The 24,998-nt window shown below is 37.1% G+C and overlaps 1 protein-coding gene across 6 annotated transcripts in view; it reads right to left on the bottom strand.

The window, feature by feature from the left end:
• Positions 1 to 2,827: 2,827 nt before the first annotated feature.
• ANLN (anillin actin binding protein) overlaps positions 2,828 to 24,998 on the bottom strand; it is a 47,118-nt gene continuing 24,947 nt past the window's right edge. For 2 of the 6 annotated variants that reach the window (XM_045495304.1, XM_045495308.1), the window contains 16 exons: positions 24,307 to 24,545; positions 23,452 to 23,597; positions 23,096 to 23,243; positions 22,088 to 22,223; positions 21,275 to 21,457; positions 19,872 to 19,998; positions 18,935 to 18,983; positions 18,786 to 18,842; positions 18,307 to 18,345; positions 18,013 to 18,034; positions 16,991 to 17,103; positions 16,013 to 16,066; positions 11,517 to 11,603; positions 6,600 to 6,707; positions 5,592 to 5,764; positions 2,828 to 4,158 (listed from right to left, as the gene is read on the bottom strand). In XM_045495304.1, coding sequence (XP_045351260.1) covers positions 4,035 to 4,158; positions 5,592 to 5,764; positions 6,600 to 6,707; positions 11,517 to 11,603; positions 16,013 to 16,066; positions 16,991 to 17,103; positions 18,013 to 18,034; positions 18,307 to 18,345; positions 18,786 to 18,842; positions 18,935 to 18,983; positions 19,872 to 19,998; positions 21,275 to 21,457; positions 22,088 to 22,223; positions 23,096 to 23,243; positions 23,452 to 23,597; positions 24,307 to 24,545 — 1,805 coding nt within the window. In that variant the 3' untranslated portion in view covers positions 2,828 to 4,034. The remainder of the gene's footprint in view (positions 4,159 to 5,591; positions 5,765 to 6,599; positions 6,708 to 11,516; positions 11,604 to 16,012; positions 16,067 to 16,990; positions 17,104 to 18,012; positions 18,035 to 18,306; positions 18,346 to 18,785; positions 18,843 to 18,934; positions 18,984 to 19,871; positions 19,999 to 21,274; positions 21,458 to 22,087; positions 22,224 to 23,095; positions 23,244 to 23,451; positions 23,598 to 24,306; positions 24,546 to 24,998) is intronic. The other 4 variants (XM_045495306.1, XM_045495309.1, XM_045495305.1 and 1 more) reach the window with 3 other exon arrangements.

Genomic DNA, 24,998 nt, shown 5'->3' with positions numbered 1-24,998 from the left:
AGAAAGAATGCACCATAATTTCCTATTGGTGGGCTTGTAGATTCTTTCTCGTTTTTGTCCCTGTTGATGGACTTTCAGATTATTTCAATTTTTCTCTCCTTATTTTTTAAATGTTATTTATTTGTGTGTGTATGTGTGTGAGAGAGAGAGAGAGAGAGAGAGAGAGAGAGAGAGATGCAAGTTGGGGAGAAGCAGAGAAAGAGGGAGAGAGGGAATCCCAATCAAGTTCCATCAGTGCAGAGCCCAATGCAGGGCTCAATCCCATGAACTTTCAGATCATGACTTCAGCAAAAATCAAGAGTCAGATGCTTAAGAGACTGAGCCACCCAGGTGTCCCTCAATTTTTTTCCTTTAAAACACTGTTGTAATGATCACCCTTTTATATGTATCTTTCCTCACCCACAAGTTCATCTGAGGAGAGTGGAGAGGAAGGAATTAAAGCAATTGGCCTTTGGTTCCAGGAAAAGAAATCAGGTGACACATCTAAATTCTTGTAAATGTGCTGGAAACTGGAGCTCCAGGATAATAGACTAATGATGTTTGTTACATCTCTTATCTGTGGAATGCACTTAGAAGGATGCGGCTGGTTAAGGATAGCTTATGGTAAATAAACTTAGAATTTATGGATCTGTGAGGCAAGACTCCTGATAAAAGGCACATACGCTAAGTATATAAATACATGGCATATAAAATGGCAGTATTTCCTCACCTAAAGTCTCTGTGTGGGCTGTTCCACAGACCTCACGTGAGATCTTACCTATTACCCTGGGCCAAAGAGAGTGTCCGATGCGGGGTTGAAAGACCTGGGAGGCACACAGGGTGATGCAGACTTCTCCCTGCTTCATGAGGACCTTGACTGTTTGTGTCCTTGAAATTTTTTTTTTTTTCAACGTTTATTTATTTTTTGGGACAGAGAGAGACAGAGCATGAACGGGGGAGGGGCAGAGAGAGAGGGAGACACAGAATCGGAAACAGGCTCCAGGCTCTGAGCCATCAGCCCAGAGCCCGACGCGGGGCTCGAACTCACGGACCCCGAGATCGTGACCTGGCTGAAGTCGGACGCTTAACCGACTGCACCACCCAGGCGCCCCTGTGTCCTTGAAATTATGAGCAAAGCTTTATTTGGACAAGATCTCTGATGCACACGAGTCTGATCCTGTGTTAGCAGAGATTACAGTAGGTAGCCAAGATGCCATCCAAGAAGGCTGGTTTATCAGTTCCTATTCTTACCAAGAGTCTGTTTCTCAGCAACACTGACTATAGTTTCACCAATTTGAGGGCCAATGAGCCAGTTATACCCATTTAAAATGGAATTTTCCTGTTTATTCATTACCGAAGTTATCTAAGCTTTAGTTTCCTCATACAACGCCTTATTTTTCCTAAGGTCAGGTTAAGATTGTATGAGATAATCCATGCAAAACACCAAGAATATCACCTGGTACATAGTAAGTGCTCAGTGATAGCTAGGCAATGGAGCTCTTTATATTAAATTTTACACAGTAACTTTTTGATTATTATGTTGTAAATGTTTTCTCCTTGTCTGATGCTTGCGTTTTAACTTTATTTATAGACATTTTTCAAGCAGGAAATTTTTTATCTGATCAAATCTGTCACTCTCTTCCTCTATGGATTTTGTTGTAACTTGATTTTTTTATTGAAATCATTTTATTGAATTAACTGCTCCAAATTTCAGCTCACGTTTTCTTTACCCTGCTCTGTGATCTTGTGGTCAGAATCTTAAGATTCTTCTTTGGTCTCACCAGTCATCACTCTTGTATGTTTTTTCATGGAAGGCTGTCATGAGCCACTCCCTTTTCTCTTTGTCCCTAAAGAACATGTTCCTTTTGTTCTTGCTTTTCTTTCCATATCATACTCCCTGAATGATCTTATCCACTCTAATGGTTTCCATAGTCCCCTGCAGGCAGATGACAGAGGAGTAGTTTTCCTTTTTACCTGGTATTTCTAACTTGATAGTCCACAATCATCTTAAATTTCTTCTAAAAGTAAACTTTACATAAATGGGCAGGAATGACTGAAAAGGGACACTGTTGTGCTTTTTTTTTTTTTTCCCCCTTCAATTTACAGCAAACAGCATGTATGGAATATTTTTAATGATTAAAGGAATATAAATATGCCTGTATATTATGGCTAGAATCAGTCTAGGGAGACACACAAGAACTGGTAAAAGTGGTTGTGGCAAAGGGAAGAAGGCAGGTTTTTCACTTCTTTGTTGCCTTTTGAATGTTGTGCCATGGTAAGTAATGCCTCTTCAAAGGGAAGTACAACCTGGTTACCAGAGGGGAGGTGGGTGGGGCATGGGTGACATAGGTGAAAGGGATTAAGAGTCATGATGAGCACTGAGTAATGTAGAGAACTACTGAATCACTATATTGTACAAAAACTAATATAACACTGTATGTTGACTATACTGGAGTTATCAATCAATCAAAAAGCAAAAATAAGTGCAAGTCTATAAATAAATAAAAGGGGTCCTCTCATCAATCCCATCAAAACTGTTCCCTGTTTTGGCTGGGGATGTCACTTATCCGCTCAGTTTCTGCTAAGTACTCTTCTGCTAAGCACCTCCTCGAATGCACATCTAAGTACCATATTCTGTTGAAATGCCCCAGAAACGGATTCTTCATCCATCTGCTCATTCAACAAAGACCCTAAGGACACATAATAAGTGGAGCACAGGGCTGGAGGTAAAAAGATGAATGTGCTACTATCGGTACAACTCCCCTCCCCACACACACCAAAAAGGTCCCACAGACTAGGGACACAACAGCTGTACCGCACATTTACATAGTATTTTGTAAACAACTGATTCCTTAAGTCCTCTGCAAGCATTTATTTGGGTAAGAGATCATAAAATATATTTTTATAATACACATAACAAAAACACATTGAATGAATACAAATTAAATGACAGGAGGTGACGGAATTTAGTGTTTATAAATGAGATCGTCAATAACTTTAACAATTCAGAGAAGAAATTCAAAGTATATTTAAAAGATGTGACCATGCTTTACAATACTTTATCATAAAATAAAGAATTGGGCTTTCAAAGGTAATGCATGACTTAATAGTTTTTCAAAAGATTTCACAATGTGCTTCTAGACACTGTCCTGCTTAGACAGGGAAAAAAAAAAGACAAGAACTTTGGCAGGCAAAGTATTAGTCCATAGCAGCTTGGTAAAGTTTACTTTCTTTATACAAAGATTCTTCAATTTACATTTATTCTTGTTACAGGAGCAGAAAGAACTGATATGCCAAGTGGAGTCTTAGCTATATAGCAAAAATAATTATTTTTAAAAGCCTGTACTCTATGAAAATGTTCACCACACAGCATCTATAGAAACTGAGTAAATGTAAACCATGTGATTATTAACTCTTCTATAGAAAATATTTAACCCCCAAATCTCCCACAATATCCCCTATGTCCACATCTCCTGTTTAAAGGCAGCCTCAAGCTTTAAACGAATGTACATTTACTATTTAAAAAGTTCTTGCCTCCATTACTAAAAATGTTTCTGTAAAGTCCCTTGGAAGTTTTCTCAGTACTCTACTAACAAGATATCTCGTGATCAGTAAACGATCACAAACTTTAGAAAGAAGTACCAAGGCTAGAGAAAAGATGAGCAAGTCGGAGGTTTCTGTCTCCAGCCCCCGGAAGACCTTTCTACTTTGAGACCCACAGCTCCAAGACAACTCACAATTCCTTACGTTTAAAAAAATATTTTGTCATGAATAACTGAATAATTAGGTTTCTAGGAAAATGAGGCTTTTTTAAATTAAGATTTAGCAAAACTGACTACAATGAATTTTCTTCCAATCATTTATGAATGACAGAAGAGAAATCAGTTGAAATTTTACATACAAAAGATATAAATACTGCATAATATGTAGTGAATATTGGCACATACCCTCTTGTAATTAAAGCATAAAATGCAATCAGCAAATCTGATGCTTTTAAGGTACATTTATGACATTGCTCAAAAAAAACTCTAAATAGCCTAGAAACTTCCCACAGCTTAAGGCTTCCCAATAGGTTTGTAGCAAGCATCAGGTTGCCAGAGGCGAATATCAACAAGAACTTGATTGAGTTTTTGCATCCAGAGATCCCTCTCTTCCTTGGTATCTGCAGACAACCAGTTCCTACAGGAAACAAACAAAAGGTCAGGATCTTTTCCTCCATTCCATTCCTCCCTATACTCTTGCTAAGGGTGGAAGAAAGCCTAAGCAAACCAGTAAATTGAGTTACTCTTTACCATCTTTTAACAGATACTAATCAAAAGCCCCAAAGTAAGGTGCTTCTTCAATTGCAGTAAAGGAAAACTATCCCCATAGGCTGGTTAACTGAATCAAAATTCACACTGATCACATTTGGTTAATGATGGAGTTTCCACACTGAAAGATGGTAACCATCTTGTACAGGTGGTCTGGCCTGGGCAATTTGATAGTACAGGATACCCACTGAGTGTGGGCCACTTCCTATCAATAGCTAAGGCACCACAGGTCTTTAAGGAGCCTCCCAAATTCCTCAGACATGGGATCCCCAAGAGCTGGAATCACCAGCTTGTGGACTCTCACCTGGCTCTACAGGTAATACGATTTTGTACGGTCTCCTATTATTTTTGTGTTAGTACTGTGTTAGTAGAACATGGTATTTACAATAAATCATTTAGAGATTCTAAGACTTTGTCTATCCTGACCTCTCTGTCCCTATCAGGAATCTCTTCTTTGCACCCATATTTAGCCACAAATTGAATAACCAGTTGATGAGGCAGGTGAAGGTGAGGGAGGGGAGAATTCCCTAACTCACAAACCAGATCATTCTTCTAGGAACAGCAGTTGTTAGAAGGTTTTTATACTGTATTCATTCTGCATCTTTGTAATTTCTCCCCACTGGTGCTAGAAATTGGATAAGTAGTGAGCTGATCATCTATTAGTCAACAGATAGAACACAACATTTACTAATAATGACCATTTGTTGAGCTCATTCCATGCACTTGAGACTGTGCTAAGTGTGTTTACTCATTAGTCTCTGTCGCTGCTCTGTGGAAACCTAGGCTTACATCCTCAGTGTCTTATTACCAACTATTACCATGGCAAGTTACTTTACTTTGCTGGCCCTCATTCCCGATAGTTTATTCTATTAATCTCCAACCAGAAATTTGCAGAGTAGCATGAGATTGTTTTTGTAAGTCACTTGAGTTCATTGAGAGCATTTTGGAATGGAAAGGAAGGGACATGTAAAGCCTCTTTAAATAATACTTGCCTTCTCAATTGTATACAAAATCTTCATTCTTAACCCAAAGTACATTAGCTAACTGCTGTGGCTACATTATGAGTACAATGGAAAACTTGATTATCTAAGATACAGATTGAGTGTCATGCTTTTCTTAACTATATTAATTTGGTTATTAGACTGTTCCCTTACTGATGTGTGTGTATTTTCTTTCCTCGTTAAGATTGTACTCTCTTCAAAGACAAGGACCATCTCTGGTATTTCTTAAAATGGTAATGACATAGTGGGCAATCAATTGCTTACTGGACAGAAATATTTATATTTATAGCTTAATACATACTTGGTGACACAGAGAGTGTCCCTGCATTGGCTAACAAGAGTCTCTCGGTCATCTTCTCTCTGTGGTCGGACAGTAATTAATTCAAAAGTGTTGCGTCTTGCACAAAATTCTCTGTTGGCTGGTTCTATTTGATGGCTTGTACAATTGGCCAGATTTATCCTTCCTATGGGATTCTTTAAAAACAAATTAATAGAAAATAAGATCATTTACATCAATGAGCATTAAGCAGTATTTAAGTTAGTACAAACTCAAAATTAAAAAGCCATTAATTTAAAAGTTAAAATTTAATTACAATAGGTTTAGAGAAACACATCTGTTATTGTTTCTTGCTGGACATAAAAGTAGAAGCCAAAACTGTCAACTGGAGCTTTTAGCCAACTTAAAAAATAAACTCTTTATTATGGAATACTTCACACAGATGCAAAATTAAAGCCATAGTATAAACTCCCATCAACCAGCTTCAACAATTAGAAACACACATTACTTTGTAATTATTTATTTCCATTTTCCAGTTTGGGGATAATAAATAATAATACTTTGGCAATAACATTAAATTCTTTAAAAATGAGACTCAATTTATCACATAAAATCCTATTATCAAATTTCAGAAACAAAATTAAAATCACTATACTCCTGTGGTGATTTTCCATTACTGTTTTATCCCAGATTTAGGTAAGTCAACTATTAATAAAAACAAAATTGAATTTAACATATTTCTAACTAAAAATGTTATTTAAAAAATGGTATGAAATGTTCTGAAAGAAAAGACAAATGTGTACCTTAAGGTATTTTAAGAGTGGTCAAATCACAGGTAATGGAAAAGACATAAAACTTTTACACAAATACTAACACACACAAAAACAGGTCTCACAACAAGAACATTTTTAATGGCTTAGTAAATGTACTCAAAGGGGAATCTGGGTGGGTGTGGAGACCAGAGGGAACTTCTGTATGAAAAACTACTTGAAAGTCAGAGCTTTCACCACTAACCAGGACTATTAATATTACCTTCCGTTTCTCATCATCTGGATAAGTCCAATAAGAGATACAATTTCCTGAAAGGACACACCATCTTCGATGCCAGGCACCAAAACCACTAACATCTTCAAATATGGTCTGAAAAGTCAATGAAACACTAACTTGAGAAACTTGAGAATCAATTAAATGATAAATCTATACGCTAAACTTCAATGTGTTGACATATTTCATACTTCAAAATCTACTTACATTATTTTTACCATCTTCTACCTTAGTAATGAAAATCACTGATTGCTCATACCCAGAAATTGACCCAGATTTTCAATATCATCAATAAGCACGTTGAAGAACTTCTAAACATTAACCCCAAATTAATACCTCTAATTTAGACATTTTTAAAGCATAGTGTCCCAAACCAAATGCTCCTTAAATAAGAGAAAAGTGCTCTAAGTATTGTAGAGTAGAATATCCTGCCTTATATGTTGACAAAACTATCGATAGCTTATTAAGTTAGACCCATCTTAATACAAAAGACAGGCATTTAATATTCATTCAGAAGAACAAAACAGGATTAGAAAGGAGTCATCTAGTAATTATACATGCTGATGGATTACTCTGATAAACATCAGAGACCCACGTTCACAGCCATCAAGCACATCTGACATAGCATCTCCCTGTAGTCAGGCAGCTGGCCAGCTCATGTCTTGGGGGAGCGCAAGCCTTAGAGATGCAAGCTACATTCTAAAGGGAGTGAAGCAGCCATGTTGGTTAAGGTCAGGACTCTGAAGCAGGCAACTAACAACATCTGGCTCTTTTCTATGAAAGTACTTCTATTTAAACAGTGTAAGTGAAAGCCGCTCCCTCGCCGCTCCCCCCTCCCCGCCCCCCAGACCTCACTATTTTTTCATTGTAGTCCTAATAAGCCCTAATTAAGAGTCTTTACTTTTGATTTAAAAGAAAAAAAAAATCCTTTAGGAACTACTATTTTTTAAAGCACAAGGCAAGGTAAAATGTAACAATGCTAAAGATCAGAGATTGGCAAACTTTTTCTGTAAAGGACCAGAGAGTAAAGATGTTAGACTTTGTGGGCTATAAGGGCTCTGTCACAACTGTTCAATTCTGCTAGGGTAGTGCAAAAGTAGTCCTAGATAATATGTAAACAAATGAGCCCATGTTCCAATAAAACTTTATAAAAACAAGCAGTGAGCCACACTTTGCTGACCCTAGCTAACATAGATAATCCAAAAGCATATTGGTGTTTGACTTCAGAATGCATATGGCTCTTCTACCTTCACAGGGATCAACTAAGCCTCATACCAACCCTAGGATAGTGGACATATGCTCTTCTCGTTCACTAATTTGTGTGAATTTACCAAAAGTTGGCTTGAGTTAGGAAAACAAGCTCTTACCATGGAGGAAAGTTACTTTGTATGAAGAAATGTTTCCATGACAGAATGAAGTCTGTTAGCTTAATTAGCCCAAATTAATTAGTTTACTCTAACCATATATCCTCTTACCCCACCTTAGTTTCCTCCTCCCCAATTTATCCGCTTTCCTCCCAAGGCATGCTCTTTCTAGGCAATACTGGCTCAAAACCATCCAGGGGAAAAAGACAGGAATGTTGTTCTTTTAATCTTAAACACAAAATTAGTATAAATGACTCACCAGCTCCCTCTTACGTTTATGTTCACCTTTTACATCATAAAGGTAATAGACATGGAAAAATTTTATGGGTAAGAATAACACATTGTTACTATACCCTACTATTATCAGAGAAGAATAAAAAGAGGACAGCATTTTCATTTTTATAGTTGAGGAAAGTTCAGGCCAAGGAAATCAAATGACGGTACATAATCACAAGGCAGAACTGGAAACTTCTAGCTAATCCAGAACTTCCTCTCTTGCTGCTCCTCAGTCAAGGCAGAGCCAGATTAGCACCATTTCAGAATCACTTAGTAAGTTTCTTTGGTTAGTAGTCACCTTGCTTCTAGCTGTTCTGACATATCAGGAAGGAAAACTGAACCAAGCAACTTTAAGTTACTACCTTTATCTTATAAAGGGTAGAGGTAGTTAAAAGGCATGTTTGGCAGACTTTATTCTAGGGAGTTTTGAGCGATTTCTTACCACATATCTGTAAGCATGGATGTGGTAAGAATGGGCTATAGGATCTAAGACAGAGTAAACCTGAAGAGACCTAACACTAAACTAGCTGAGAGCCGAGCTCAAAAATTAAATAAGTCTGACATTATATGCAAATGAACTAGCTGCCATAACATAGGTCTGTCAGTTGCTAAAGGTATGCTACAGTAAAATATGAAAATATTTACACTAAAAGAAAAAGTCAGTAGGTAAACATTGCCTTCAAGTCAGAAATTTATAAAAATACTTTTCCAAGAATATCTAGTGCCACCTACTGGATTTACATCAAAAAGCTAAGGCAGACTGATTTACAGTTACGTTGGCCACAGAGCTTTCTGCACCCTCGGATAACAATTGCAAACTGATTTTGTGATATCCTTTGTATCATTCAAATTCTTGCTTCACAAACCCAAAGCGATCAGATTTTCTCTACTTCGTGCACAATACCCACAATCTTCTATATATTCTACACACGTACTTTTCTCCTCTGATAATGGAAAACGTATAGTGGACCCTTGAGCAACCCAGAGGTTAGGGCCACCAAAAATCCACATATAACCTGACACCCTACCCCCCACCAGAAGTGACTACTAATAGCCTACTCTTGACCAGAAGCCATACCGATAACATAAGCAGTCAATTCACATATATTTTGCATGTTACATGTATTATACACTGTAAGCTTACAAAAAAGCAAGTTAGAGAAAAGAACAGGTTAAGAAAATCATCAAGGAAGAGAAAATATACATTCACAGTACTGTATGTATTTATTGAAATAAATCCAAGTATAAACGGACCCATGCAAGTGTTGTTCAAGGATCAGCTGTACTTCTGAATAAGCTCAAACCGTGAACTGTGGCTTGGGTCTTACTTCTGCTCACTCTCATGACCTCGTTCCATGTAATACTCCATAACCCTAATGCAGGTTCCCCATTGCACCTTCAACCCCTCTGCCCTATTAGAAGCCACCCACTCGAATGTAAAGATTCTCGAGTCTCTTTGATCTTATTTAAATGCCAACCAAACTCTTCTCTCACCCTACACAGCTCTGCAGGCACCACACTCTCTTTGCCCTTTGCAGCCAAACGTTGTTTCAAAGAGCTGCTGATGCTTTCATTCCTCCCCTCCCACCCTGTTCATAACCGTCTGCAATCTAGGTTTGTGCTCTGCCTTGTAAAAGAGTCCCATGGTCTCTGCTAGGTCCTGAGCTAACTTGACCACTCCCTCTTTCAGATTCTCTCTTCCTCAGCAGCCATGACATACCACCTCCCCCACTAGGCTCCTTTGTGAGCTTCTCTTTCTGGATCTGTGCTTTAAATATGAGTGTTCCTCCTGGTTCTGCTTTGCTCAACTTCCCTGCACTTCAATCACTATCGCTGAACCAAAATTCCTATCTTGAGCTTCAAACCCCGATCTTTGGAGGTACCTAAAATTCAAATTGTTGGAAACTTAATTCATCCCACCTTCCCACCTGGGGTGAGGACTGACTGGTAGGAAGGGACTTTCTAGGGCAATATTCTGCATCTTAATAGAAATTTGGGTTACAGAGATGTATGCATGTGTCAAAACTCAGGGATGTACACTTAATATTTGGAGGAACATGTTAATGTCTACAATATACTTTAAAATTCTTCCCTCCCCCAAATATATTTTCAGCAGTGGCCAGAGGGATAGCTGGAAGGATGGCTAGGTAGTAGATACATGATAAAGCAAGGATAGTAAAACATGTTAAGGGCACAATCTAGATGGTGGATATATGGGTGCTCGTTGTAAAATTCTATCAACATTGCTGTATATCTGCAATTTTCCACAATAAAATTTGGGGGGCAAAAAACTTTCTACCCAAACATGCACACTTGCTCCTCCCCCAAGATCCCTAATCTTAGTGGTATCACTGCCACCCAACAAGTTGTACAAAGCAGGGATGAAGGCGACATCCTTGCTTCTGCTTTCCACACCCTACGTCACACAGCCAAACCACTGGGTCTGCCCTTCCTCCTGCTTCATCTCTCCTGGCGCACCTCACTGCCAGGCCCCATCACCTCTCTTGGAGTCTCCTCACTAGTCTTCTTCAGGGTCACCAGTCTCCAACCTCCTTCCCACACATCAGGCAAATGGCTTTTCTAAACCTCAAATTTGATGTTATTCCTCTGCTTAAAATCCTGCCAGTGAACCTCACTGGCTTCGAGATAAAGTCCAAATTCTTTCAGAGGCCCTTTAACACCTGGCCCCATCTCCCCTAACCACACTGTCCGCAATCGCTCTCCTCACTGTCCCTCCTGCCCATAGACACTCACACCCTAAGTGCCAGCTGAAATACCTGCCGCTGTCTGTGTCATCCTTTTCGGTCCTGGTGAGAGAGGGAAGGGCCCTCCAGGCCATCGTACATGCTCTTCCCCTTCCTTGGAGCATTTCTTCCTCCTCTTTCTCCTTGTCTAACTTACTCGGCAACTTACCAGTTACTTCTTCCAGTGGTTTCCTTAAGGCCCTGTACCCATACTTCAGACCTGCTGTCCCATCAATGACCCCCATGCACACCAAGCTCCCACTTCTTACAGTGCTGTATTGCACTTGGCAGTTTACTTGTACTTCCCCCTACTACACTAAAAGTTTCTCAGGGGAAGATTATTTCTCGTGGCCTATTAGATTCCAATTCCAGCACAGTGACTGGCATATAGCAGACATGCAACAAGTCTTTACTGAACCAATTTATCACTTAATCACATGGGTTTTCATTCCTATGCGAAACCAAGTCTATACTTCACAACATGAAAAAAAGGAAAACATAGAGTAAGTGATGTTACTTACTAGAAAACCTCTTTCTTCAACACTTGAATTCACTTGACATTTTATTTTTAAATAAATATGACCTTCCAAGGGACATAAAAAGGGTACCTGCGAAGACAGAGGGTAAATTATTTGCAAAAGTTTCACTGTGATTTTTTTCTGATAAAACATGTATAAATCATGAATAAAGAATATTATGCCTTGAAAGCACAGTATTTTCTAAAATTGGAATATAAAAGAGGTGGCCAAAAGGCCACTGGTTCCTTAGCAACAAATGCTTTTGGAGAATAAATTCATTCAAGGTAGAGTTTGATAAAAACAGAACCCTCAGTCCCAAGTTAATGCAATAAAGAAAAGACAGATTTAAGAAGAGAATACATGTGCTTACCCATTCTCCATCAACAGAATATACTCGACTGGTAAGTTAATATAATACATTATTACTCAGCAATAAAGAATAGTGAGCTTCAGAAATGGAAAAGCTGATCCTCAAATTCATATGGAATTGTAATTATTAATTATTAATAACCAAAACAGTCTTGAAAAGGAAGAACAAAATTGGAGGAATCATACTTCCCAACTTCAAAATTTAATCCAAAGCTACAGTAATCAAGGGGTGCCTGGGTGGCTCAGTCGGTTAAGCCTCCGACTTCGGCTCAGGTCACGATCTGGCGGTCCGTGAGTTCGAGCCCCGCGTCGGGCTCTGTGCTGACTGCTCAGAGCCTGGAGCCTGTTTCAGATTCTGTGTCTCCCTCTCTCTCTGACCCTCCCCCGTTCATGCTCTGTCTCTCTCTGTCTCAAAAATAAATAAACGTTAAAAGAAAAATCAAAGCTACACTAATCAAAAAACAGTGTGGTAAGGGTATAAGGAAGATATAGACCAAAGGAACAGAATTGAGAGTCGAGAAATAAACCCATACAGCTATGGCCAATTGATTTTCAACAGGGGTACCAAGACCTTTCAATGAGGAAAGAGCAGTCTTGTAAACAAATGGTGCTGGGAAACTGGGTATCTACATCCAAGAGTGAAGTTGGTTCCCTACCTCATATCATATACCAAAATTATCATATACCATTACCTAAAATGGCTCAATGACTTAAATATAACAGCTAAAACCATAAAACTCTTAGAAGAAAACATAGGAGTAAATCTTCATGATCATGGATTTGGCAATAGATTCTCAGATATGACACCAAAGCATGAGTAACAATAGCAACACCAAAATACATAAATCAGACTTTATCAATATTGAAAGCTTTTCAGAGGTTTCTCCAAAAAAAATTAAAAATAGAACTACCACATAATCAAACAGGTATTTATCTAAAAGAATAAGAAACCAATTTGACAATAAATTATATTTTTAAAAAATAGCAAGAGAATTAGCAAAAAATGAATAAATAAATAAAAATAAAAACAGATTCTCAAGGGATGCGTACACCCCCGTGTTCACTACAGCATTCTCCACAACAGCCAAGAGGTGCACACAACCTAAACGTCCATCAACAGATGAATGGATACAGACAATATGATGCTGAATCCTTTCTCCCCACTCCTGAATATGAGAACTACTCTAGGCCATGCAGATCTTGGTCTTTTCAAAGTATGAAGTTTGTCTTCCAGGCTCTGAAATTCCCCCGCATGTGTTCTCTTCTGTGCCTAACACATAGCCCCATACTCTGCACAGCAGATCCTTGAGGTCAACTATCATGTCTTTTCCATGTTGGTTCCCATAGCCCACTGCCGAATTCTATTCAGGCATTTGACAAATGTTTGCTAAAAGAATACTGTTTGGCCAAGTAAGTACCCAGAATTTTCCTATTAAGAAGGAAGGAAGGAAGGAAGGAAGGAAGGGGAAAGAAAAGAAAAGAAAAGAAAAGAAAAGAAAAGGAAAAAGAAAAGGAGAAAATGTAGCACACAGGTAACCCCTGGCTTTTCAAAAGTCTGCCCACTTCACTTGTACAAAAGACCTACATTAGTACCTGTTTTTTGCTAACTGAAAGAAATCCAAAGAGGATGTTCGCTTTTATGAAAAAAGGCAAAAAGCAAAAAGAGCATTCAGCATTTGTTTTGCAGGTGGCTGTGATGGAGGCAGCATGCACCCCTAAACAGCAAGAGTGGCACCAGTTCTTTCCTGGGGACCACACTCAGTATCTCAGCATCAAGCCGCCATAGCTCTGACCTGTGTCTGTGGGAACCTGTGCTTTGTTTTGATTTATTTTGTGCACCTGTTAGCACATGTGTCCTAGGGTATCAGAAAATCCTGAGAGAAGCTACTTTTGAGTGTAAAAAGCTTCTTTTGAGTGTAAGGTTAGTTTCCAACAATTCAGTCCTCCAACACAATAAAGATAAAGTAATGGGAGAATTCTTAGCCAAAAAGGACAGATTTCAACAGACTAATTCCATGAGATAAACCTCTAACTTTTTGAATCTAAAAGGCATCCAAAATGTAGAATCAAAACATCAGGTACCTCATGATCCTTTTTGTTATAAATTCCCTCATTTTTTTCTTTTCCGTATTGTCAGTTATAAGTTCCTCAGGCTCTCAGTGCTAACTAATTAATAGAATCTCACATTGAACCCAGAGAATGCTGCCGGTAAAAAGAATCTCCGAAAAATGAGAAGAAAATGTTCACCCTTTCTCTACAGCTATGAAAAGTTGACAATATTCTTGGTCAGAAGCTTGTCCTGATGAGTGAATTGAGAATATTCACAAAAGGGTCAATATTCCTACCCCCTGTGGAATGTAGAAACCTGTGAAAATGTATGATCCTATTCGGTTTTCTACTTAACAAAGGGGTCTTTGAAAATATTCTCACTTCAAAGATTATTGTTAAGAGGTATAAAATGTAACTTACAACCAGGGTGGCTGTAATTTTTCATAAAGTGGGAGATCTCTGAGAGAAAGGGGTACTGTTAATAATTATACTGGCCCAATGTGCAGACACCAGGACTAGGATAGCTTTGGGTACAGCAGAACACACCTAATCACTCCTCCTATAACCTTGAAATTCTACAATGCTAACTGGTTGTCTTACTTCACATTTGTTTGCCCCACCGCTATGTAAATTGCCATCTCTATTTCCAGTAGGGTGTAAATACCTATGAGGTTTCTTTAAGTCAAAAGATGAGCTGTGGGATGTCCTTTTCTCTTTATCCATGAAAGTGTAATAAAATCTATGACTATTTCGGATTCTGTATTCAAAGAAAAGACTTGAGAGCCTGTGACTCATGGAGATTCATAATTTAAATTCCAGGATGCCAGACTTAACCTCAAATAAGAAGGCAATTGCTATCAGTGGTCTCCTAAATCTACAGAGCAAACAGTCTGGGTTAACCGCAACAGGAATTCCACTCTGAAGGTGACCTAAGAGATAACCTTTATGACTGCTGTTGTCACGGCACCAATAAAATAAGCAAACACTCACTTTATATCGCTGGTATCTGATTGGATATGGGTCACTTGTCTATTTTCTCAGTCAATTAAATAGGATTATTATAGGAGTATAAAAGGTCTTCCATTTTTCTCACCAATTTAAAGAACATCTAAACTTTACTATTTTAAATATTCTCCTACATCAACTATAAACTATTGGAACAAATATTTGCTTCCCCCTGCCACTCACAAAAGCATGTGATTGTATTTGATTCAGAAAGAGATTTTAGAGTATGAGACACAACCAAATTGAGTGATTTGATTTTGTGCTCAATCACGTGGTTGGCTATTTAAGACATAATTTCAAAGATATTAAAAGAATGAAAATATCGGCATTTTTTTTTAATTTGTAAGGGTGATATTTTGAATGAAAATGGCACCCAAAACATTTCTCAAGACCAGTCTATATTTAACATACCTCATTGAAATCTCTTTCATTTTAAAGATTAACAAAATCTTACACGTGTAGAAATTGGCACTTTGTAAATTTCTATATACCCACAGAATGTCTGCAATTGATATTTGCAAGGAAATTAAAAATCCTAAAAAAAAACTGTAAAACATATGATTATACTTAGTACAATTTTAGCGTTAAACACACTTTAATTTCAAAGTCACTGAACAAAGCATCATCTACATAGCAATAATCCTATTAGCCAATTGAGACCACTTTTATAAACATCAACAGTAGCTCTTTCAATATAGGGGAGGTCAACAATACTGAATACATTTTAGTTTTAGTTATTAATTTGGTATTTTAGTACACATAAAATCAAAGCTGAAGTGACTATGGAATCTTAAAGAATTGTAACATAAAAAAAGAATATAGAAGAAAAGACCAAGTACCAAACATGCATGAAAAAAATAAGAGGACTGTCAAAGAGAGCTTTAAAGAATTATGAGAGTAAAGAAAAAGACACCCATCTGCAAGAATCTAAAGAAAGAATAATGTACATCGTGTCCTTAATTATTTAAAATAACCAAGAATACATGAGAGTGGTTAGTGAAATGAATACATTTGAGCCAAAAATTAAGGATTGATTTTTTAAGCTCATTAGTTTCAAGCAAAGAAAATATGGCAACCTTTTCCTGGAACATATAGCCCAGTAGCTCTCGCTCTTTTACATCATAATTTATCTAAAACACACAAAATAAAAGACCCAAGATCACTCAATTTGTTAAACTACCTGAACTACTAAATAAAAAGTTATATAAAGTTTTAAAAATTACCATGTTAGGATAAAATACATATGCATTAACAACAATCAAAATTTCAAAGGTAGTCTGTTTTATGTCTATCAACTAAAAGAAAAATGTTTCATAGAATTTTAAAGTTGGATTGTTTTAATCTAACCTAATATTCTCCGCTGGGAAAACAAGATCCTGGAGAAATGAGTTGACTTTGCTCCATGTTAAAAAGGAAATTACTAGCAGGGCCAACATGAGGAACCAGGCCTCCTAATTTTTATATTTCCTCACTTCCATATTCTGACTAGGAAAATCTCTTAAAATATTTAAAAATACCTCTGTATTATACCACAAGTGTCAGCCCAAAGACCAAAGTTTGCCACTAGTTCTCCCACTCTTTAAAATGGTCTTGTTGGCTATTTTAAAAGTTTAGTCATATCACCTTATGGTGAAAAAGCACTCAATAGCAACCGAACGCAGATCTGAATGATGAAGCTTTTAATTTGGGGAGGAAAGTATGGGAAAGAAATCCCTTAGATTCATGAGTACTTTTCTAAGAAATTAACCTATCTTTCCCTATCTTGTCAAAACTAAATCTATAAAATAGTATTCATTTCAAAGTACTGGTTCAAATGGGCAAGTTATTATGGTTAAAACTGTAAGCTTAACATGCAAGAAGTAATACATACTTGTGTGGTCAGAAGTAACATTTAGAATAAATCACTATACACTACTTTGAAGATTTAACTATTAAGAGACGAGAGAAAAATACTTCCAACATCAAGAATGTAGGTTTAAAATACTTGAAAGTGTTGGGGCATTTCTACTGACCTAATTTGTCTAAAAGTAAATAAATAAATACATTTGGATTACCTTGTCCAGAGCAAATTTAGTGTTTCCTACTGAAGATAATGACAGTATGTAAGACCCAACAAGGGCAAAGTTGCTGGTACGCACAGCATGGAGACCACCTGGACTGGCCATGACTGGAGAGAAAGGAAATGAAGGTGAGTCCAGAGTGATTTTTGCAAGTATAAGTAACAATGCTTCACCTCACCCCAAAAGAATTAAATTAAGTCATCACAGAGAAAACTGCCATTTTCCTCCATTTTTAAAAAATGAAAAAAAACTGTTAAGTACTTTACATTAACTTAGGTGAGGCAGTATAGACATTCCTTATCATTCCTTTGGGATGGCTGTATGTTTAAGACACAGAACTTAAAAATGTGCACATAAAACAATTTTCCTAAAAACAAAAACAACAACAAAAAAAGCAATTTTCCTAAAAGAGATGTGAAAAGACTTCATTGCTCTAGTCTAGGATGATATAATTAGCAGCAGAGACTATATCTGCAGTTTTTCTTAGTTACCCTCTTGTGCCAAGAAGAGACCAGAAGCCCAAAGGAAGGACTAAAACCAGCTCCATCCTAATCCCCTTTGGAAAACTCAGGCCTAAAGCCATTCTAGAGAATGCCTTTCACAACTTCCTGGGAACTAGAAAGATGCTTTTCTGACATGATACAATGCCAGTCATGATCAGCAAAGTTAAATGAGGTCAAGTCCACAGTGTGGAAAGCACAAAACCAATCTATAGAACAACAGAAGTTGGGGTGAAGAGTGATGCCACTGGCTGCAGCTATGGCCAGGAGACTTGCTATCATAGGGTACTGCCTGCTAGAGCCTATATAACGTGATGCCTGGCGGCCCATGGTGACATCTGACAGCATGCTATTCTGCCCAGCCATCTTATGTGTTACCAGAAACCACACCAAAAATATTATTCAAAGGAGACTAAGGTGCACGCTCATCAGGACGCCTGTGTGCATAAAGCACGTGTGTGGTTGCTTAGCTCATTTACTGACTCTAGTGTTGGAAATAGTTCCAGATCCACTCACCTGAAGAATGAAGGCTGCTCTTCTAAAACAAAAGCAGGGTAAAGAAGAAACACAAGTTATTTCCTTTATTCGATACAAAGATTTAGATATTAAACAGTAAACTCTCTAATACTGCAAAAGCTACATTTCAGAAAATATTATCTTTTCCTCTTTAAATAATCAGATGTTTCTCCCCAGTAGTATATTTTAAAGATTTCCGCAGTGCTAAGAGTTTAGAAATGGTTAACCAATTTACAATCGTGTGTGTAAAATGAAAATTTCTCAAGGGAGCTAAATTTTTTAAGATTTACTTACTGTGGTTATAGATGTGAGAAGTCGCTTTGGAGTAATAGCCTAGAAGAAAAGGTAACAGTATATTTACTGCTAAACATTATGATTCAGAGCTTAAAACTAACCAACTTTGAGATACTCCCACATAGAAAATAATTCTTAAATGTGAATACATTTATACTTGAGTCCTCTATTAAGGCTTTTTCCATACTGTCATTCCTGTTTTCGTTGGAGCTAAAGTAAAATTCTTCTAAGTGATGTTACAAAAAGCACTAAAGACCAAAGACTGGGAAGGCTAAATACCACCCTACAAGTTCTCACGGCTTATGCCCGCACAAGTACTGGTGAACCGAGAACTTGGTGAGGCAAGAGCTCAGAGGAAAGGCTTGAGAAACATTTAAACAGGTTATGAAAGCTGGTTGTCAAATAAATGTAGAGAAATTAAAAACTGATACATGTATTATCTCTGATGATGATCCTTTTCCTGGGTTTTTCCTTCTCACCTTGGACTTGTGTGCCTTTTTCTTCTTATCAGGGCCTGAGAGTTCTTTCTTTTGTACCTACACACAAACCCAAAGCATAATTAGTTTAAGATCTAATATGTCTAAGAAAAACATAATATTGTTTATTTTACAAAGCTTTCACTGCTTACCAAGCTGTAAACTTCAATATTTATTTCAAAGTCATTGGACACATCTTGCCTGGGAAGATAAATCGTTAAATAAAACTGTAAGGAAAACACACACTTATGCCATTAAAAATGATGCCACTAATATTGTTACATGATCCTGAGAGTAAAGGAATTCACAGTGTTTTTAACTACAGGCAGTAGTTACAAACCATTAAAGAACATAAAAATTGGTAAGAAAAGTCTACTTTTACTATAATACAAGTCAAATAGTTTCTTCAGTATTTTACAATTCAAGGTCTTTAATAAACAATTTTTTTCTAGCTGGATTTTGACTTTGTATTTTCAAAATAAATTTGTGACACTAAATACATCTTTTCACCGAGTTGGAATATTAAGTACATTATAAGATTTAAAGCACATAAATAAAATATTAAGGTCTAGATCTTATACATATGTTTATATTTACTTATTTTTTTTTTTTATTTTTGAGAGAGAGAGAGAGAGAGTGAGTAGAGGAGGGGCAGAGGGAGGGAGACACAGAATCCAAAGCAGGCTCTAAGATCCAAGCTGTCTGCACAGAGCCCAGCATGGGGCCCGAACTCGTGAACTGTGAGATCATGACCTGAGCTCAAGTCAGATGCTCAGCTGACTGAGCCACCCGGGTGCCCCTGTATGTATTAATTTATATAATATATAATATAGACCTTAATTATATTATGCATGTATTTATGTTTTATGTATATGTCAAAACATTAAATACATATATTCACATGGACGAAATGTGCTACACAATGGAAAGAAATATCAGAAACATGTAAAAGATTTAAACCAACAAATTGAAACAGTTATTTCTCCACATGAGAATGAACATACTCTATTTCAAAGACTATACATTCCATCTGTACTAACTCCATTAAAAGAAAATGTGTTTGAACCAGCAAAAGCATAATTTACTTACAGAGTAAATGTAGTAGGGAATGTCAGAGCATCACCATTAAGAGAATTTGAAGTACATGCTAATGGTGTGGCTACCATATTTTCAGCTCCTGCTTTTAGTATAATTAAGAAATAGTAATTTGCTGCATCTGCAAAAGGTAATCACATTACATAATAAGCACAAGCAAAATCAGATTTAGCTAATCAGCATTCTGGAAAACCAAAGGAATAAAGTAATACTGTGACTAATTTATATAATGTATGTAAAAATTACTAAAATCAACTTTCTAGACACAAAAAGCTAAGTAAGACATATAAGCAGTCATAATCATCATCAATTACCATCAGGCAAGATCTCTTCCTATTATTTATGTGAACTGAAATAATGCCACTCCATAATCCCTCAATTTCTGCTGACTTCGTATTTTACCTATTGACTAATTCTTTAGCTGACAGTATATTCCTCAAAAAGAAAATTAGGGTTTATTATTTCAAAAATAAAATACTACATTTCTGTGAAAGTTACTTAGAGATAAATTCTAATAAAAACATAAACTGTTCCTTCACTGTCATTGAATACCCACATATTCAAGGTACATACTATGTTACCAATAGATTTCTTCCACACCACATCCAAATCAGACAACAGCAATAATCAGAACCTAAGTCACCTCCTCCCTACAATGATGCTTCAACTTTTAAAGATCTCCATTCTTTCTTTTCCCTGTACCTCAAATTCACTTCTCACCTATGTCTAGCCCTCCTTTCCCTCAGAGAAAGGTCCATGCAAATGAAAATTTAAAGGAATCTTAAAATAACTTCACCAAAATTTAATGAAACTTTATTAAGTTGCTATAATTACCCTGCCCTGTTTTCACATCCTGGTGCCATACTCTCCTTTACCCACGTTGCTGTGATTTTTCGTAGAATACATGTTTATACTTATTCAATCTACAGTGACAAAGGCGATACAATTTCAATAGAACCATCTTCACTGTGGTGGTGATCTTCACCTCTACAACCAATCATTCAAGATTTGGAGGATGGGTTTAAAACAGAAAAGAATAAGTAAAATAGGTTCTCTTAGATGTCCCTATACTTTCTACAAATTAAATAATGAAAGTTGAGTGATCTGCCGTGTCAAGATCATCTCATCTTAGGAAATACTTCATGCTCGAAGCTATGTTTAACCAGCCCTGCTTTCAGTGAGAGCCATGTCTGTCACCATGTGGATCAGCAACCACATATGAAATTTGCCCTTGGTTATTTTTACGCACAGATCTTCCATCAAAGAACTAAAGGCCCAAGATACAAGCTGCACATTCTTTTGCATGCTCTACTCGCTCACATTTGCATCATTCCTGCCTGGGTAAGTTCATAATTTAACATAGGATCTAGAAGCGGTGAAAATGAAAATCACCATACCTGGTTTCTGAACTGTAGCACAGACAAAATCTGCTTTTAGAGGCAAGCGGATTTCTGACAAAGTAACTGATCCCTTGGATGCGACAAATTCACTTGGGGATATGGGACCAGCCTTGTTCTTCCTCTGGGGCCCTTCGTTCTTCAATTTATTCAACTCCTCAATCAAAAGCGTTCTCTTCTCAGCTATGTAAAAATATGCAATGTCACAAATATTAAAACTGCATCTGTCTCTAAATGAGACCGATTCAAGAAAACGCACTGATGCGGCAAATGTACGTACGAGCAAAGACAAGATCAGTACTTCTTTGTACAAGCAGGTGGTGGGTGGTTGGGTAAAACCTTGACTGCTCGTCCGTTTACCAAATCTTTATAATTTAATGCTTGAACTTGCAGCCAGTTTTCTTGTATGGTATAATCTCTCCACCCTAACATGCCCTGTCATCTGCCACTACACATACACAACAAAGTTCAGACTTTTTTAGCTACATGTAGATAGCCAGGTGCGGACACAAGTGAGAGAAAGAGAAAGAGAGAGAGAGAGAGAGAGAGAGAGACATTCATATATTCATTTTTCACATACTTCAAAACTGCATTTCTTCAACTGCATTCCAATTCCTTTCACCTTTCATGCAAACTACATTTTATTTTACATGTAGTGTATTCACAAATGTTATAAGAAACAAACAGAAACACAGATCAACTGAAACAGAAAAAGCCCTTTCTTTAAAATAGAGATTTCTAACTATCCTGGACAAAATAAGTCTTTCCTGATTTGGAATTCTGTTGGAATGGTTTCAGGTGTATCACACGTACTAGCAATGAGGAGAAGTCTTTCTGCTTCAGCTTCTTCTAGTGACCCTTTTCCATGATCTTCATCAACACAGCAGTTAAGAGCCTGGCTGGCTTGATAGATTACTGTCTGCTGCAAATTTATTTCATTATTGAGTTCCTAGGGAAACCAATGAAACGAGAAAAAAGAACTCACATTTTTTTTATCACCATTTTCACTTTATTTAAAACTTCAGTTTTAACTAATCCTGTTGGATAATTTCCAAAATATCCAGAGAGTGAAGTCAAAATGAAATTGTTTCACTGTTCAAGTGTCTGGACTATGCACCAAAAACATTCAACACGCTATAAAAATTACACTATAAACATTCTTATGAAAAGACTTTCAACTCATACTGAATAAAAATTATACTCGGGGCTATGTTCGACAAAGTAAAGATGTAGAAATTATCTGATTCATTTTATTTAAATTACATGTATGTTGTACATGACTTCCTGTTGGATAATTTCCAAAATATCCAGAGAGTGAAGTCAAAATGAAATTGTTTCACTGTTCAAGTGTCTGGACTATGCACCAAAAACATTCAACACGCTATAAAAATTACACTATAAACATTCTTATGAAAAGACTTTCAACTCATACTGAATAAAAATTATACTCGGGGCTATGTTCTACAAAGTAAAGATGTAGAAATTATCTGATTCATTTTATTTAAATTACATGTATGTTGTACATGACTTCCTTAGCATCAAAGAACCTCTAAGAGCAAAATGAAAGTTATACTTTAAGGATATTTATGACAAACGTGTTTAAATGTTTCAGCTATATCAAACAAGCTTCCAACCTGCCCAACAAAGAGGACCTTTCTCAAGTTACAATGAATTCAAGAGTGATTTACTGAGCTCCAGTGTGTCAGACACTGTTCTACTCACTCAGGGTACGGAGATGAATAAGGCTGGGCCCTTGTCCTTAAGGAGTGTACAATCTAGTACAGAAAACATTCCAAGTCTCCTTTCCACGGAAGTACATACCTGCATTTTCTGTTTGATGTTCACTTGACCAGGAAAGGCATTCTTTTTCTCATCCAATTTCGAAGTAACATCTTCCTTCCGAACAATCACTTGCTTTATTGAAGGACGTTCTGTTTCTTTGAATCTTTGAGATCTGTACGCATCAATGCTTCAGGAAATAAGGTATACTCTATTAGAAATCCAGCAACACGTTGAGCACTCTCTTTTAGTGAACATGTGCAAAATGCCATTTGGTAAAAGAGAGGCTGACAAAAGTCATTCCAAAGTTTTATACAGGTGAATTATTAATAACATTATAAGTTATAAATCTAAACTATGACCCTTAGTGACTGAATGCCTTTTGAAAACATGCTTACCTATAAAGAAGATCACGATCTTCAGAACCAATGCTATCACCTGACTCAGCTCGAGGAACACGGGTTCTTTGGAATTTCCCTGGCTTTGGACTTTCATCACTTACGCTGGAATCTTTCAATTCCAATCGAGGTGAGGAAACTAAACTCTGCAGTGAAGCACATCAGGTATTAGTAGATTTTATGGATGACACTGATTCTAAGTGATAACTCTGAGGAATTGAATAAATGCTCTATTATTAGGAAATGAAGATCCAGTAAGTCAGCTGATTTATGATGCATCATAAAAACAAAGGCAAACTAAAAAATAAGTTCCCTAAATAGTAAATGAATAAAAGTTCAAAGACAGCTAAAACCTGCACTTATAACTCTCTTAAAAACTTTTTCTAATTCAATCAATTTCTCAAACTGTAGCTATTCAATTTAGGGTGATAGCTAAAAACAATAGTTGGCTCTCAATAAATGTTAGTTGTCTGTCTGGTGCTATGTACTAATATACTAGTGATTTAATATTCATATTAACCCCATGATATAGGCACTACTTTTAACCTCACTTAACAGGTGAGGGAAATGTGGCAAAGAGGTTAAACAACCCAGCCAATAAACAGCCAATGGCAGAGCCAGGATTTGAGCCCAAATGTCTGACCTTTTAAACCATGTCACAGTTTGCATTTTATCCAGGGTCACAGGAAACCACTGAAGCATTTTAAGCTCTCTTTTATGAGAACTGACATCAGAGTTCCAGCATCCCCCTGGCTACAGAGTGCCAAATCCCCATGTACCAACTCAAACAAAAGGGGATCTCGTGATTGCTGTTTCTTTGTGTCCCGGGCCTGTTGACATTTAATCTTTTCTTACCTCCGGACTTACCACACCAACGGTCTGTGCTAACGGAGCAAGCAAAGACATGGAGGAGATGTTCAGTGCATCTTCCTGTTCTTCAGCGCTTTCTGCTTCTGCGTGGTCCATCTCCTCTTGGCTCTTTTCCATGTCCAGCTCACCTTCCACCAGGACATCACTGAAGATGTCATTAATTACTTTTGAACTATTGATATCATCGTCATCATCCACACTCATCTCAGTTTCACGTACCACTTCTGAAAAAGATTTCAGGAGGTGATTCTGTGACTCAGACCTTTAAGAATTAAAGGGATAGCAGAGCAGACCTAACATTCACGTGCTTACTAAATAAACAGCAAAGCAGTGAAAGTTGGAACTGTCAAAAGCTGACTAAACACTTTGGATTTAAGAAAGAATATTAACTAAGAATGCGAACAACAAGATAATAGCCAGAAACTTCAGACTTACAAAAAAATGTTCTTTCGAGTAACTCTTTTTGTTTTTTGGGGAATGCCTTTTCACATGGCTGTCAATAATAGGAAAATATTAACAGCACTTAAGGCAGGGTTCCCAAATAACCTTCAAGAACCACTAACCTCCCTAACAGTATATAAAGAGTGTGGAAGGGCAATACATTTCCTTTCCCTATGAAAGTGAATGATAGCTTTAATCAGATTTTCACAGGGATCTGTGACCTAAGATAACTGTTA

This window comes from Leopardus geoffroyi, chromosome A2 (assembly GCF_018350155.1).
Source record: "Leopardus geoffroyi isolate Oge1 chromosome A2, O.geoffroyi_Oge1_pat1.0, whole genome shotgun sequence".
Taxonomy (NCBI): domain Eukaryota; kingdom Metazoa; phylum Chordata; class Mammalia; order Carnivora; family Felidae; genus Leopardus; species Leopardus geoffroyi.
The sequence above is the reverse complement of the archived record's forward strand: the minus strand, read 5'-3'. Positions and strand labels throughout refer to the sequence as shown.